The sequence below is a fragment of the Tupaia chinensis genome, unplaced genomic scaffold (genome assembly GCF_000334495.1).
Source record: "Tupaia chinensis unplaced genomic scaffold, TupChi_1.0 Scaffold000138_1, whole genome shotgun sequence".
Taxonomy (NCBI): Eukaryota; Metazoa; Chordata; class Mammalia; order Scandentia; family Tupaiidae; genus Tupaia; species Tupaia belangeri.
Window position 1 is genome coordinate 422,437 of NW_006159608.1, and position 16,398 is coordinate 438,834.

At 40.5% G+C, this 16,398-nt stretch overlaps 1 protein-coding gene across 3 annotated transcripts in view; it reads left to right on the forward strand.

Annotated features, from left to right (window-relative positions):
- The window catches only part of PROM1 (prominin 1), a 143,529-nt gene that overhangs the window by 101,285 nt on the left and 25,846 nt on the right, over window positions 1-16,398 (forward strand). For all 3 annotated transcript variants that reach the window (XM_006144882.2, XM_006144884.2, XM_006144887.3), the window contains 5 exons: window positions 67-226; window positions 3,040-3,192; window positions 5,223-5,346; window positions 7,841-7,944; window positions 16,251-16,335. In XM_006144882.2, the coding sequence (XP_006144944.1) occupies window positions 67-226; window positions 3,040-3,192; window positions 5,223-5,346; window positions 7,841-7,944; window positions 16,251-16,335 (626 nt within the window). The remainder of the gene's footprint in view (window positions 1-66; window positions 227-3,039; window positions 3,193-5,222; window positions 5,347-7,840; window positions 7,945-16,250; window positions 16,336-16,398) is intronic.

Genomic DNA, 16,398 nt, shown 5'->3' on the forward strand with positions numbered 1-16,398 from the left:
GTTCCAAAGCAAAGTTTCTATTTTCTCCATGTTTGGAAATGCATAATGAAGGATGTTTATTTTCAGATGTCAAAAAGGCCTTGGATTCCATTGGGTCAGACATCGACAATGTAACCAAGCACATTCCTATCCAGGATACACTGTCATATTTCACTGGTTATCTTAATGACACAGAAAGTTACATCCACCACAATTTACCCAAAATAGAAGAATATGATTCATACTGGTGAGTGTATGCTTTGAGTTGGTAAACTTAGAGAGTGAATCTTGGGATGGAATGGGATAAACATCTGGCATGATCTCCAGGATAATCTTTTGAGAGCAAATAGAACAAAGAGGCCTGATATATGTTAACTCTGTTTGATGTTCATTTAAAAAGTTGAATTGCTAACTGAGCCAGCACATACACTGAGATACAGAAAAGACAATATACAAAAACACAGAGAAGATTAGCAGGGCACCTCAAAAAGTCTCATGAAGCATTACTATTAAAAAGAAAAAGCTGAAACTGGAAATTCTTGAGCTAAAATTCAGTAATTTGAAACTTTAATGTCATTAGTGGCTTCTAAAATCTTAGTTATAATTATTAAGCCAGACCTGTAACAAGATTTTAAGGCTTAAAAGTAATAAGAAGGTCATTTGGAAAATATTATTTTCACATAGGTTTATAAAATAAACACATAGAAGTTGGCTTTTACTGAAAGAACACAGCTGGTAGACTTCCAGACAGGGAGGGAAGGACTTGGGGACTTGACATATTCAGAGGATCTTCTGGTATAGGATGATGCACTTTCATCTCTGAGGAGCTCAGACCCATGACTTGTCACTAAAACTATTATCACCTAAGCACATGTAGAGCCCTGAGACTCATTTGTATTTGGGATAGTTCCTGTTCAGGGACACAAGATAAATAGTAGAAATACTAGCAATAATCACTAGCATTCAGGGAACAATTCTAGTGTGCCTACAAAGTACTTTACATGCCTCTTGTGTAATGACTACAAAAGTCCCTTGGATTGTGTTCCATGTGGACAAGGAAACTGGGGCTCAAGAAAGTGAAGTGACTGAGTATGATCAGCAGAGGTGGGTGTGACAGAGGCGGGTTTAAAACTCCATCTGCTTCTGCACTTAGTCGCTGCCTGGACTCAGCAAGCTTTAAGGGGCATCTGATACATCTCTCTGTGGAGCTAGGCCACCCCAGCAAGGTACAGGACAGACAGAAGATAGATCCTTTCTCAGTAAACTAGTGGTGTCATTAGAGATTGGAGTTTCACTAATGAGAACTGTCTACCACTCACTCTCCCTGATTTGTTTCCCTTCTTCAAGACCATAGCTTATTTTACAAAGAAATTTAACTAAGCATACAATTTGTTAACTCTTTTCTGCAGCTATATTCCATGGCTTATTTAATTTTGTGTTCTCAGTATTTGGAACAAACTTCCACAGTATGGCTGCTGGTGCCTATTAGTGTAATTACTGAGATTGCTCTTAATTGAATGAAAAGCCTCAGTGATGACTTTTGTCAAGAAGCATGAAGCACAAGTAAATTCTTTTTTCAGAGTTTTTAATGTTGGGAAGCATTTCTACCTTGAATGCTCCTCGGCTGCTGGGAAAGGTTGTATACTCTGGGAATGCCAGTAAATTGTAATTGAGGATCCATTATCCTAAAATGTCTCATAAGACCATTACAAAATTGAGATTTGCCCTTTGCAGGCATTTGATTTAGGATGCTCCTAAAGTTCTAAGTAGTCCATGTGTCTGCCATGTGGAGTTCTGGCTTAGTAAAGAACACAATGTCCCCAAATAGCTCTGCAACCACAAAATATTTTAAAGAAAGGCCAAGAAAGAGAGTCCAAGATTTTCTTGTCTGAAGTCTAATCCTGATCTGTCCACATTCATCCCATCATCATTGTAAGAAGCATTTACAGCATCAGGAATATTAGAAGAACTTAAAAGTCTTAAGGATATTTTTCCCCAATTTTTTTTTTCCCATGAATGAGACACAGGTAGGGCACGACAAATCATCTAAAGACAAACACTCTCAATAGGATCCCACACCGTGATCCTTACCCCTAGCCTTACAGCCAGCCAGGATTATGGGCACAGCCTTGGCCCATAGAGGTCTGCCCAGGAACCAAACTCCAATCTCCCCTATGGCCTCCAATGGTACAGAGCTACCAATGTACCACCTTGGCTGAATCCCTAAGTTTCTTTTTCTCTTTCATTAGAGAGAAAGAGACAGAAACAGACACTACCAACGGGATCTTCATGTTTTCATCCACCCCAGTCTCAGCCAGCTTGGATCATCATGGGTGCATTTCTTTTCTTTGTCTTTCTTTTTTCTTTTTTTTGGAGAGGTTTTTTGCTATAGGGCACGTGCACTCGCCAGAGAGACAGAAGCAAGAAATCACCCTCCAGGGGGGATGACCACACTGCAATCTCTTTTCCTCCATTCTCCTTTCAGGATCTTGGGCACACACGCACACTCCCCTGGGATGGGTGCATGCACATGCCTGAGTGTGCTCATGAAGGTCTCAGAACTCCAGTACAGGACCTTTCCCTTGTGGGTCCAGTTGTGTTGCTACTGCGCCACTACCTGGCCCCTTTAAGGGGATTTAAACAAATTTATCTTTTTATTATTATTCATACATTAAATCACTATACATCATTTAGATTGTGAAGAGACTTTACCCAGCATGATATACACCTCAGTCCAGGCCAGTATTCAGTAGATTTGGAGAAGTTCAGTAAGATCTACATTTTATGAACCCCACATAATCTCTATGGAAGTAAAGGAAAAGGAAGGAAGAAATAATCTCATGACCATTGAGAAGAGAACACTTCAAGACTAAGACAAAAATTAGTTTCTCCTTAGTTGGGTTGGAGGATCACATGGGAAGGAATCTTTCCACAACAGTCTTCCCCTCTGAGGTATTAACAGAAGATTCTGATATTAAATTGCCAAGAATTACTCAGCTGCCTTCGTGGGATGTGATATCACCTGTTCTGTGTGTAACGGCACTGTACTTCCTCCCCCAGGTGGCTGGTTGGCCTGGCGACCTGCTTTTTGCTGACTCTCACTGTGGTTTTTTACTACCTGGGCTTACTGTGTGGCGTATTCGGCTATGACAGGCATGCCACCCCAACCAGCAGAGGCTGTGTCTCAAACACAGGCGGCGTCTTCCTCATGGTGTGAGTATTTGCTCCTTTGTCCTGGGGTGGGGGCTGTGCAAACTCAGGGAGGATTCTGCTCTGGTGTTCTAGGAGCCTGGTGCCTTCTGGGTTCCAGCAGAGTAGGCATCTTGGTGTGGCTGTACCTGCCTTGGTTTGTGTAGAAAAGTGTAGATTGGCTGCACTTTGATATATCTGTTTAAACACACTGTTTACATATGGTGGGTTCTTTTTGAAAAGAGCTATTGTAGAAATTATTTCCAGGTTTGCTTTCCCAAGTCTCATTGTTTATTCTCTTCATTTATTCATAAGATACTGAGCTGATGTCATCTCAGACAGCATTGTTAGCTTGAAACTCTGGAAACTTGATTTAGAACAAGGTTGCCAACCCAGACCTCTTGGGATTTAGACGAAAATCCTAAATTAGGGATAAAGATGAGTGTGTAGTACCAGGGAGTGGTGAACTTGTCACATGCTTTGTCAGTTGTCCCTGCTTTGAAGACATTCATACTCCAAGTTCGGATGTTTGGAAAAAAGCTTTATTCTAGCAAGGTCCAACAAAGCATAACAGACAAGCTGAGTGTGTGTGTGTGGAGGTGGAGCCAGAAATGTAACGAGACAGATGGACTGGCTTCAAATATTGCACAAAGGAAGCATTCTTTTTTGATTTGCTCATCGAGAATCAGCAGTCAGGAGTGTGATGGGAATCATGTGAATGGTGAAGTTTTGGAACTCTCCTGTGTAAGAGAGAACCCAAACCTCAGCCACTTGCTCCCCTCCTGGTTTACTACATTTCTTGAAGGAATGCTCTGTGTTTGCTGCTGCTGTTTCTTTATCTCCTACTAACTCCCTGACCCACTCCAATGTAAACTCCTCCCCTACCTCTGCAATTCTAAGTCCTGTTACCTCTGCATCTCCAGTATAATGGAAATGGGTATATTTGCAACAGCTGACTACTCCCTCCTTCCACAAAAGCTCTTTTTTCCCTTCAGTGACATGACACCCAGGAAGTTTTCTATTCACTTCTGACTCTACATCTTGATTTTGTCTGTGGGCTCTCCTCCGCCACCTGTTCGTTAGGTGTTGAAGTCTTCCTGGCCTAGTCCTAGGCTGCTGCTTTCTCCAATCCAGTCCCAGAGATAAATTACCCATTTTAAGTTGCTGACTCCCTCATGGATGTCTACAACCCAGATATCCAAGCCCCAAACATGTCTGCTTCCCACACCAGCTCCACTGCGGTGTCTTACTGGCAGCATGACCAACATCCACCTTCTCTTCCCTCCTTGAGTTCCTTGACACCACCCTTGGGCCTCTTCCTTCCCTTCGCCTCTCATATACATCTTTCCACCATATCTTGCTGTATTGGCCTCTCAGTTACATATCTTTCACTCACTGACTTCTCTCTACCACCACCAGCCCCATCAGGCCACCATCCCAGGCCATGCAACCTCTGCAGTAGGACTAGTGCAGCAACCTCTGCAGTAGTTCCTCATTCACACTGACACCTGTCAAACCCACCCTTCCTAATATATTCCGTGAGTTTCTTGTTCAGAGAGAGAAACTAGGTCATGCTTCTTCTGTGCTTTAAGCCCCTCCGTGACTTCTGCCTGGGTTCTCCAGACCCTGTCCAGTACTCTCACCTGCATCTGGCATTGCCATTCATGCCATTCTTTCTGGATGCAGAGTTATGCTGGTCCCTTTCTGACTCTTGAGGATACATGACCTGCCTCAGACCTCCCTACCCACCGTATCCTTCTCAGAAAGCGTTGGTTCACTCGCCCGACTCCAGAGCCCATGCTCTACACCATGCTAGACAGTGTGTGGACCAGGCACTGCGTCATGCAAGGCTCCCCGGGGTCTATGCCGTGAACTGAAAGATGACAATGCTAACCACTTTTCCCTCTTCCCTCCTGGGTAGGCTGATCTGTTTAACATACAAGATACTCCAAGTCCATTTATACACTGAGTAGGTAGAATTAGGAAGTACTAGTGGGTAACGCCACTTAATTCCTTGTAGAAGTACTAACTTCATTTGTACTTTTTTTTTCTAGTGGTGTTGGATTAAGTTTCCTCTTTTGCTGGATATTCATGATCATCGTGGTTCTTACTTTTTTCATTGGTACAAATATGGAAAAATTGATCTGCGAACCTTATGCAAACAGGAAGTTATTCCGGGTAAATACAATTTTTCTGCCCATTATGAGAGAGTTCGAATGGAAACTTGAGTTTCCCCATATTCATGGGTGACTTCACGAGCAGTGTGGAAACATAAGCAGTTTGGTTTTAATTCTGTTGATTTTGTTTGTTTGTTTGTTCATTTTTTGTCAGAGGAAAAAAAAAGGCAGTATTCTTATTTTCTTATTATAAGTTAATTCAGTGCCAGAATTTAAGGCCTGCTCATCAATGTGAATTATAATATTTTGGGAGAATAGAATTCTCCTCAGGAGTAGTTTTCAAATGTGGCTGAGAAATTAGAAGATAAATTTTCAGGTTTCCTACACACACACCTGCAAGAGACACTTTTAGAGTTACCCAATTGACAAAGTTGGTTTGGGGTCATAAATTTGAAGTGAAAGAGAATAACAGCATATATGCCTCATGGTGGATATCTCAGGGGACAGTCAGAAATTGGAATCAAGCATCAATTTCTCCCTCTACGAACAGCCACCACAGACTTGAGGGGCAAGGGGACATTTAATGAGAAAATGGTCTACATGTCTGGCTTCTAACTTTTCAGTATTTTTCAGATTCTGATTTTTGTTTGTTTGTTTGTTTGTTTTGGTTTTTTTTGTTTTTTTGTTTTTTTGTTTTTTTGTTTTTTTTTTTTGTTTTTCTTTGAGCGGTTTTTGTTGTAGGGCGCATGAGCTCACCAGACAGACAGAGAGAGACAGAAAGTGAGAAATCACCCCCCAGGCGGGATGGCCACACTGCAATTCCTTCTCCTCCATTTTCCTCTTGGGATCTTGGGCAGACACGTGCCCGGTGTGAGTTTTAAGCCACCAGGTCTGGGACTTGAACTGCGGTCGACTACGTGGGAGTCCAGTGACATAGCCATTACGCTAACTGCTGGTCCCTAGATTCTGATTTTTAAAATACATTTCTAGGGAGACCAGCAGATGGCATAATGGTTATGTCCCTAGGCTCCCACATAGTTGACCTTGGTTCGAGTCCTGAACTCAGTAGCTTGAAACTCACCCTGGGTGGCGGTTGTGTGCCAAAAATCCTGAGAGGAGAATGGAGGAGAAGGGATTATGGTGTGGTCATCCCCCCAGGAGGATGATTTCTCGCTTTCTGTCTCTCCATCTCTGTCTCTCTGGGAAGTGCATGTGCCCTATAGCAAAATTCTCTCTGGAAAAAAAATGCATTTCTATTTCTCTCTTTTATTGTATAAATGCTTTTTTTTTTAACTTCAAATCTATTATGAAATCAAGTTACTAAGGTAATGAGTTGTCACCATGGTGTTTCCTTTTTGTTTTTTTTGAGAGGTTTTTGCTATAGGGCGCATGCACTCGCCAGAAAGACAGAGAGAGACAGAAAGTGAGAAATCATCCCCCAGGGTGGATGGCCACACCACAATCCCTTCTCCTCCATTCTCCTCTTGGGATCTTGGGCACGCACGCACACAGGCCTGGCGTGAATTTAAGCCACTGGGTCTGGGACTCGAACCACAGTCGACTACATGGGAATTCAGCAACATAGCCATTACGCTAACTGCTGGTCCCCCTTGCCATGGTGTTTTAGTTATTCAGTTGGTCAAAGAAAATTAAATTGAGAGTATTAATGGATCAAGTTAGCTCAAGATTATTTTTTTTTTAAATTTCCAAATGGTGTGTGTGCTTGCCAGAGAAAAGAGAGTAGAGAAAGAGAGAAAGCACCCCTTGAAGGGGCAGAGTCATGCTGCAGTCCCTTCTCCTCCATTTCCCCCAGTTGGGATTTGGGGCACACAAGGACCTGCATCCAGCATGTTCTTCAAGCCTCAGGGACTAGAATTCAAGCTACGCTTGGCCATGTGGGATCCAGCTCCCTTAACCACTAGGCTATAGGATTGGTCTCCTTTCAACCTCTTGATAAAAACAAACAAACAAACAAACAAACAAACAAACAAACAAAACAGTAAGACATCAAGCCATGCTTTATTATCTTCCATGATGCTGAATCATTAAAAAGTAGTATTTATACCTCTCAAGCACATAGAGTCATGCACTAATATACCCGTTTTAAATGCATATGGTGCAGAGTCAGGGTATGTGTTTTATTTCATTTTGTCCAGATAACAGTAGTTAGGAGCTGGCTCTGCTGCTTCATGGCTTTATATTAGCTATTCTGAATCAAATTGTCTACTGCACTCTCATTTCTAATGTGTTTGTTATACTAAAATATTTTTAAAAGTAATTTCAATAATTCTGATTGATGCTACCCAATGGTCAATTGATTTATTGCAATTACACTATTATTTTCTACTTTTAAGTTGTAAATAATCATGATATGAAAAATATCAAAAGTATATTTAACAGGGTAGTCATTTTATCATATATATATATATATATATGTATATATATATATATATATTAATATGAAACTGCCTTTTTAGAAAACAACCCTATATATATATATATATCTTAATATGAAACTGCCTTTTTAGAAAACAACCCTTTTTAATTTGTTCTAGGTTTTGGATACACCTTATTTACTAAATGAAGACTGGGAATACTATCTCTCTGGCATGATACTTAAAAAACCAGATATTAAGCTCACTTTTGAACAAGTTTACAGGTATCAATAAATACATTATATATATTTAACTCCTTAAAATGTTCTTTTTTCAGAATGAGAATTTTGCTTCCAAAGTATTTCTTAACCTTAATGATAAGATTTTAAAGTTTCAAAGTTAAGCTTTTCTCTACTACTAGCAAAGAAATAGTAGAAATGAGACCAAAAAGATAATCCTTCCCATGGAAGCCTTTGAGACCTTGGAATAGTGATTTGCCCTTACAGCAATACTGAAGATTTGGGGGAGTCATGCTTTTCCATCTGGAATATACCCTACATGTAGACATTGATTAATAGAGATGGTCCTGTCCAAATTTTTAATCAGATAGGTGAGTCTCCATTACAGAGCAATGGCTAGATAACTAATAGTCAAGGCCAACTCTGTTGGATTGTTGAAAAAGGACTTCATTTGCCTGGGACTTCTTTGTCCCACAGAGTAAGAAAAACTTCATGTAGCTAGACAGTGGTACACTGGTAAGACATGTCACTCTGAGAGGCAAACCCACATGGGAAGGTTCTGGTTTAAGTCTGAAAACCTCCTTGAGTACACTGTCATATGCTTGGCCAAGGTGTGAAGCTACTCAAAGGCTGGGTGTAGATTGTGATGTTGGGACTCCGTTGACAGTGCTATCTCTTGTTCATGGAGGAAATTTTTAAAATTGGAAAAAAAAAGTTTTGTGACAGATTGGAGTTCTGCTTCTGGGCCTGGATGTCCAGCTTTAAAGCACTTTCTGGTGACTTCTGGTGGTGTTGTCCTGAAGCATCTTATCCCATGGTCCTGAAGCACCTCAGTATAACCTCCCCACAACTACACCCCTAATTTCCCACTCCTGCTTTCCCTCTCACTCTCTCCAGTAAGCCTTTGCTTTGCCTATTTAGCCATGATGACTTCTCAAATTCACGTCTATCAGGATGCTTGATTAGCAATGAGGTGTCCATCAAGGACCTCTTATACTCCCACTAGTACTGTCTGGGTTAAGCATGGATCTGTGCTCATCTTTGCACAGTTCATATTAGAAGACTATAAAAATGTACCCTTGAGAGTCCAAAAGGGCTAATGTGGGACTCACTTGTTAAGGTGACCTTAAGTTGTATTATTGGGATGCTAGGAGAATTCTTTTTCAAGAGCTACCTTTCCCTAAGTAAGAACCACGTACCAAGAATCAGTGAGTGGGTCCAAACCACAGACATAATATTGCCATGGTCAAAGAACTGGTCTGTGCCATCAGGCTGCCTAGGGTCCAATCCTGGCCCTGCTTATGGGGGAGCTCTGTGACTTTGGCAAATTCCATTTCCTCTCCATTCAACAGAGATAACGATAATGGGAATCTAATCTAGGGTTGTTTTAGAGTTAAGTGAAATACATGTGATTAGAATAGTGCCGGAGGGAAGATATGCTATAAACTCCATCTTCTAGATTCCCAAAATATTCAGACAAGAAGTAATGTTAGGTTACTTATACTTTTAAAGCTGAGGTATGTGTCCTGGCCTGTTCAGGGAAGCTATGTTCTAAACTCCATCTTCTAGACTCCCGAAATATTCAAACGAGCACTTGGAGGAGAGATTTTTGTCACACAATGACCAGAAACCACTGCAGAAGCACAAGAAACATGAGAAACCAAGAAAATATCACTCCCCTAAAGGAAAAGAACATGTCCACAGACAGTACCGTTTAACTCTTGGAAATGTCTGATAGGGAATTCACAGTATTCACAGTGACAAAACTAAAAGAACTGCAAGAGCTGAGAGATAATGAACTCCAGAAGACGCAGGAGAAAAGAGACAAAAAGTTCCAGGAGGTGCTGAAGTTCTTCTTTGACCTGAAAGAGGAAATACACACCATAAAAAAGAATCAGATGGAACTATTAGCGATAAAGGGTGCCATTCAGGAAATCAAAACCTCCCTCGAAAGTATTAAAAGTAGATTAATCCATGCAGAAAATCGAATCTCGAATGTTGAAAGCAAAACCTCTGATCTAGAAAAAACAACCCAAAAATCTGAGAAAATAACCCCCCAAAATGAGAATACTATATGAGAAATACTAGACAGCATTAAGTGCCCAAACATCTGAATAATCGGTATCCCAGAAGGTGAGGAAACTAATAAGGGCATTGATAATCTATTCCATTAAATCTTGTAAGAAAACTTTCCAAATCTATAAAGGCTTTCAAATATCCAGACTCAAGAAATACAAAGGATCCCTAATAGAATCAACCCAAGATCTTCTCCAAGGTATAGCACAACCAGACTGGCCAAATCTACAGATGAAGACAAGATACTAAAATTGGCAAGAGAGAAATGTCAGGTTACTTATAAAGGATATCCAATCAGGCTAACCTCAGATCTCTCATCAGAAACAATGCGAGCAAGGAAAGAATGGGAAAACGTATTCAAAGTGTTAAGAGAAAAACAGTTTTAACCAAGAATACTATACCTAGCAAGATTATCTTTTATATGGAAAGAAAGGATAAAAACATTCTCATAAATGAAACCTGAAAGAATTTGCCAAATGCAGACTCACTCTTCAAGAAATTCTGAAAGGAGTGGCCTGCCAGGAAAACTAAAGACAAATACAGAAATAAGAGAACAAAAGGCAACCAAAAAAAAAAAGAGACCAATTTAATGCTATGGACAAGAAATATCTATTAACGTTAACTTACAGGATTTAAATGAAAAGATTGGACAATGGTAACACTGCATATTTAACAGAAGAAAGTTTGAACATAATAATGAACTGGCAAAATAGAATTTTATGACTTTTGAGTGAAACTGATATTTTTATTATGCTTTATTTTCCCAATTTAAGCATTTTAGTTTCTCTTGAGTTGTTATAGGTCCAGCAATTTGTTAAAATATTTTTCTTGTTTCTTTAAATGGAAACAAACTTTTCTTCCTTCCTGACTCCTCTGGAATGGGAAAATATTTGGGAGCATTCTTATTTTGTGGCAGAAGTTATTTGCTCCACCCTCAATGTGGATGTTATTGCTTAATACTGTAAAATTGACCAACTTTGTTAGCTTAATTCATTATTTGTACATATCATTTGGGAATTTTCTATGCCATTTATCATTTCTTGCTGTGATTCACTTATCTTCTTTAATCTTACTTTCACTCAAAAGATTTTTCTTTTTTCTTTTTTTTTTTGAGAGAGAGAGAGAGAGAGGTTTTCGCTATAGGGCGTTAGGTGAATCTCAAGTAAGTCTGGGACCATAAATAGTTCTGCCTGGCAGAGAGGATTAGAGAAGATAATATGAAAGAATTCATATCATAAAATAACCTGGACTTTTCCAGCCCAGCATTGTAATCAGTAGAAATTGCAAAAGAGCAACCACACCAGAGAATTATCTTGAGAAAGACTTTGAAGGAGGAAAAATGAGACTGATCTTTGCTAGCAGATGGTATAATCACAGAATACTTGGTAGGCAGGGCTGAATTGAGAAGGTTTATGTGTGACTTGTGTGGTGGGCTTTTGCTTTTCAACAATTTGAGTAGTTGACATGTAAATATTTTCTCAAAAATATTTAAAACCATACTGTTTCTGTTGTTATAGTCACAAACAAAATTATACAAATTAATAAAAAATATTTTGGACATTATCTTTAAAATTCATTATTTTGAAATTTTGAAAGTTGCTTATTAACTGTCAAGAACTAGAGTATGAGCAAAATTTTGTGATATGTAAAGCAAATGTTTGTGGAAAAATGTAAAAATAAATAAATTAATGGAAAAAAAAGAATAGTGCCTGACATTGTAAGAACTTATTAAAAATAACACCTGTTGGGACCAGTAGTTGGCATAATGGCTGTTTCACTGGACTCCCATGTAGTCAATGCAGTTCAAGTCCCAGACCTCGTAGCTTACACACACGCTCCCCAGACCTGGTAGCTTAAACTCATGCTGGGCCCGTGTGCATGTATGCCCAAGATCCCGAGAGAAGAATGGAGGAGAAGGGATTGCAGCATGGCCTTCCCCCCGAGGGGTGATTTCTCGCTTTCTGTCTCTCTGTCTCTGTCTTTCTGGTGAGCGCACACACCCTATAGCAGAAACCTCTAAAAAAATAACATCTATTCTTGGAATTACTCATCTGCTCACATTTTCCCATCTTTGACACATAAGAATGCTGGCAGAACATAACAACCCCCAGTGCTAGTCTCTTCAGAATGCTATCTGACACACAGATTTCTCTAAAACTATTAAAGCCTTTTGAATTTTCAGGGTCCTGCTGCTGTGTTAGTGATACTACACAGATTGGTCTCCTTTTTTTTTTTTTTTTTTTTTAACTTTATGTCATTTGCCTCTTTGTATCTAGTGAAAATGGGAGACACCCTCTCTTCTGCAGAAAGGTTGCAGGTGGATGAGTTGACTGAAGGAATGCTCATGCAGTCAGCTTCCTTCCCCAGGAAAATATTTCTTCCTAGCTCATCTTCTTCCAAACCGAAGAGCTGAGTCTTTGTCCCTCCTCATGTGGCTTTCATAGCGTGTGTTTCAAGTTCAGTGACCAGACAGTCACATATCCACATGAAAGCACCGGGTGACCTCCAAAAGCTGGGGGGTAGCTCCTAATCCCTCCATGCTCAAGGTCATCTACCAGGACAAGGAAAGAGCTGGGTCCAGACCTGGTCCTAGAGAAACTGACCGTATCTCCTTTGTTTAAGTTACTCTCCCCAAAACATGAGTTTTCTTGCCCTTCAGTTTAGCTTTTCAGGTAGTGCCCCCAAATGGTATGTAATATATTCTTCCTCTTAAATCCAGGGTGACTCTTCCTTTGCACTGCAGGTGATGAAATAGCCTTGTTTGTCTGATGGCTGATAGTTCTATCTCGGGTATGAACCTATCAGCTGTTGTCTGTTCTGAGCTATGGAGAAGGAAGTCATTTTCAGATTACTTGATACAAATCACAGGATGCTTTTAAAACACTAATGACACTTTCATTTCTACTCATGATGATACCAGAGGGTCAGAGGATGTGTGTCTAACATGGCATGTTCTTTGTGGATGAAACTGAAAATACGTAGGGTGATAGCGACTCACATTGAGAATAGAATATCTAGGAAGTGACAGTGACAAGTCCCTATCCATCCAGGGACCCTTCCTGTCCTCTATATGAAACCACTATTCTTGGTGTTTGTATTACCCTCTTAGAGTTTCTTTATGCAGTTTGAATCAAATATTAACCTAACATTATCATATAACATAGTAGTTTTAATCATTTGACAGAAAACAGTTAAGCATTTTGTGAATTGTTAGATATACTTTTGGGTATTGTAAATTTTTAATGTATTTAAAAGACATTTTAGGGATGAGCAGGTGGTTTAGTGGTTAAGGCGCTGGACTCCCATGTGGCCAACCACAGTTGGGGTACCAGACCCTGCAGCTTGAAACTCATGCTGGATGTGTGTGTGTGCATGCCCAAAATCCCAGAGAAGAATTGCAGAGAAGTGACTGTGGTGTGGCCATCCCCCTGGGGAAGGGGGTGATTTCTTGCTTTCTGTCTCTGTCTCTCTGGTGAGCACACATGCCTTATAGCAAAAATCTCTCTCTCAAAAAAAGAAACATTTTAAATATATGTGCATTTAATAGATAGTCATTTTTTCCTTAGCTGACCCACAGAAGTTATTTGAAAACAAATACATACAGGGACTTTGGAGAAAGTTCATAGAAATGTGGAATTGAATTATAAGTTTATTTTGGTGCAAAAAATACTTTGAAATTCATGCATAGAATTTTCATAATATACATTTTTTATGAAAGACTGTGTCATTACTATTTATTTCTATTTTTCAATATGCGAAGTAGTACTGATGAATGATTCTTAAAATTTGTGAGAACTAACACCTACATGGTGCTTTCTGTGTGTCGTTACTGGCGGAATGCTTTGATAAACAACACTCTGTGAGCTAGGTACTTTTTTATTATTATTTATTTTATGATTTTGCCATGGAGCCCATGGGCTTTCTGGAGAGAAAGAGAGAGAGGGTGAGAACTTATCCACCACGGGGGATGGCTACACTGCAATCCCTTTTCCTCCGTGTTCCTCCTAGGACATGCTCAGGCACCTAGCATGAGTTTTAAGCTGTCAGGTTTGGGACTTGAACTGCATTCAGCCATGTGAGAGTCCAGTGCCTCAGCCACTATGCCACCTGCTGACTCCAAGGAAGATAATTTATTAACAACTACTTTTATTATTTTATGAAAACGCTGATGGTTATATAATGGGCACCTGCGTACTATGCAAAGTTGAATTAGACCCCACTTCTACTGTCAAGGAAAAAAATCTAGTAGTAAGACGGATCCACGAAGCCCTGTTGTATGGACTGGGGCGATGCTTTTAGATGGTAGGAACGTGCTGAAGCTTTTGTAGAAGCCCTAGGAGGGAAATTAGGAAGGACTAACTAAGGAAGTGGCACTTGAACAGATCTTAATCAGTGAGTAGCTAACGGCTCATCTGTTAAGAAAGGAGGAGTCGCCAGGTCAAGGGAGGGGGGCAAAGGCAGGGAAGCAGAAAGCAGTAGCTCTCCTTTGGGAGCTTTTAAATATCCCACTCATTTTGGGACCATGTACAAAGTAAAGTGACAGAAAAAAGTTCTAGTTACCATTATTCAGTCCATGGCAGTGAAAACTAAGAGTGTTGGGAGCCCTGAGATAATCCTCAGAATTCATTTTTTCCCCAAACCCAGTGTTATGTCACTTGGAGACTTTACCTTATGACTCTTAAATCATCTCATCATTTCTCTCTGCTTCCAGCCTGCCTCCCTGCTGCCCATCATCCTCCAGACATCCAGGAACATGATCTGCCACTTCCTGCCTAAACTTCCACAGCTCCCCATGGCCTTTAGCAGAGGTGTTAAGTGCCCGCCATTTCCCACCCTTGTGGCAGACACTGACAGTCAGGCATGGTCTTCTACTTAGCCCAGAGAGCCTCAGGCTCTTCTTACCAGCCTGCTCCAGCTAGACACTAGCCATCCTTTGGCATTTTCATGCGTAATCAAACCTGTCTGCCTTCCCTAGTCTGAGAGGACTAGGCCAATCTCCTTGGCCTAACGTGCCAGCTCTTCATGATTCTGACTGCTCTAGAGCTCACCACTTGTACCTCTGGTTGTTAGTGCATTCAGCTCTGGGTTGTAATGACACTAGCCTGGGGACATGGGGAAGTTGCTTGTCAGCCATCCCTTAGGGTTAGAGGACCCCGGCTGCTGTGACACTCCTTGGGACATGGCTATCTTTGCAGCAGAAATACGCATCCAATGAGGCCTGCCCTTCTTGGCTCAAATCAAGTAGGCATTTTTTCCATTTTAGAGATAGGACTGAGGCGCAAGAAGATGAAGTCACTTCACCCAGGTCTCCGAGTTAGGTGTACAGCCAAGCCATACTGACTGACTGCATGTCTGCAGCCCTGTTCCTACCTCCGTCCTCACCATGAGAGTACTCATATGTCTAACCATGTCTAACTCTGGAAATACAGAGGGAGGTGGTCTTGGCAGGGAATCGGTAAGCCCTTAATAAAGCCCATAATATACTTTTCAGTGCACTTCTTTTTTAAATGTTATTTTAGGATTTCTTATTTATATTCAGTCATTTCACATCTTAATAGTACACAATATATTCTTTAAAGTATCCATACAGTATATGATAGTCAAATCAAGGATATTACCGTATACATCATTTTTAACAGAGAACTTTACATTCCATGTCTATTAAGTAGTGCCCTTATTTCTAACAAGAATTGTTTTGTGTTTTCTTTTAATGTCAGAGCGTATGTGCACATGCCTCCCCGAGTGGAGACTGGTCATGTTGCAATTATTTTTTCCTCCAATTCTCCATCCCATTAGGATCCCAGGCAGACACAAGTACACACAGCATGTTTTTCAAGCTGCTGGGGCCAGGGTTCAAGCCCTAGTCAGCGATGTAGGATTTGGTTTCTCTATATAATGCTTAACTGTTTTACATAGGGCTGGCCTGTTTTGTTCTCTTAATGAGAATGTTTTCTTTCCCGTCTGTAAAATTTGGACCATGGCACTGTTGCAAACAGCCCAAAGGAGACAAGTGGAAGGACATATTTATTCATCTTAAAATGGTACTGTTCCCAAAATGGGACTGTTAGTCAAGTGGGGAAAGATGTCAAGTGGGGAAAGGTGTCAGAGGTAGCAGGTACCGAGAGGATTTGTGTGGCTGCTGCCGACACCCAGAAGCCAGTGTGTTCACAGACTAATCCAAGGGAAATAGCAGAACTTTTTCCTCATCCTTAGCAATGGACAGACATAGCCACAACTACTTTTTTGAGTCATGATTTTTCTGTTTATTCCCACAGTGACTGCAGAAAAAATAGAGGCATTTATGCCACACTTCAGCTAGAGAACCACTTCAACATCAGTGAGCATCTCAACATTAGAGACGTAAGTCATGAGAACCAGTTACCAAATTAACATATTGCAATTGTCTTTAAAAAAAGAGGTGAA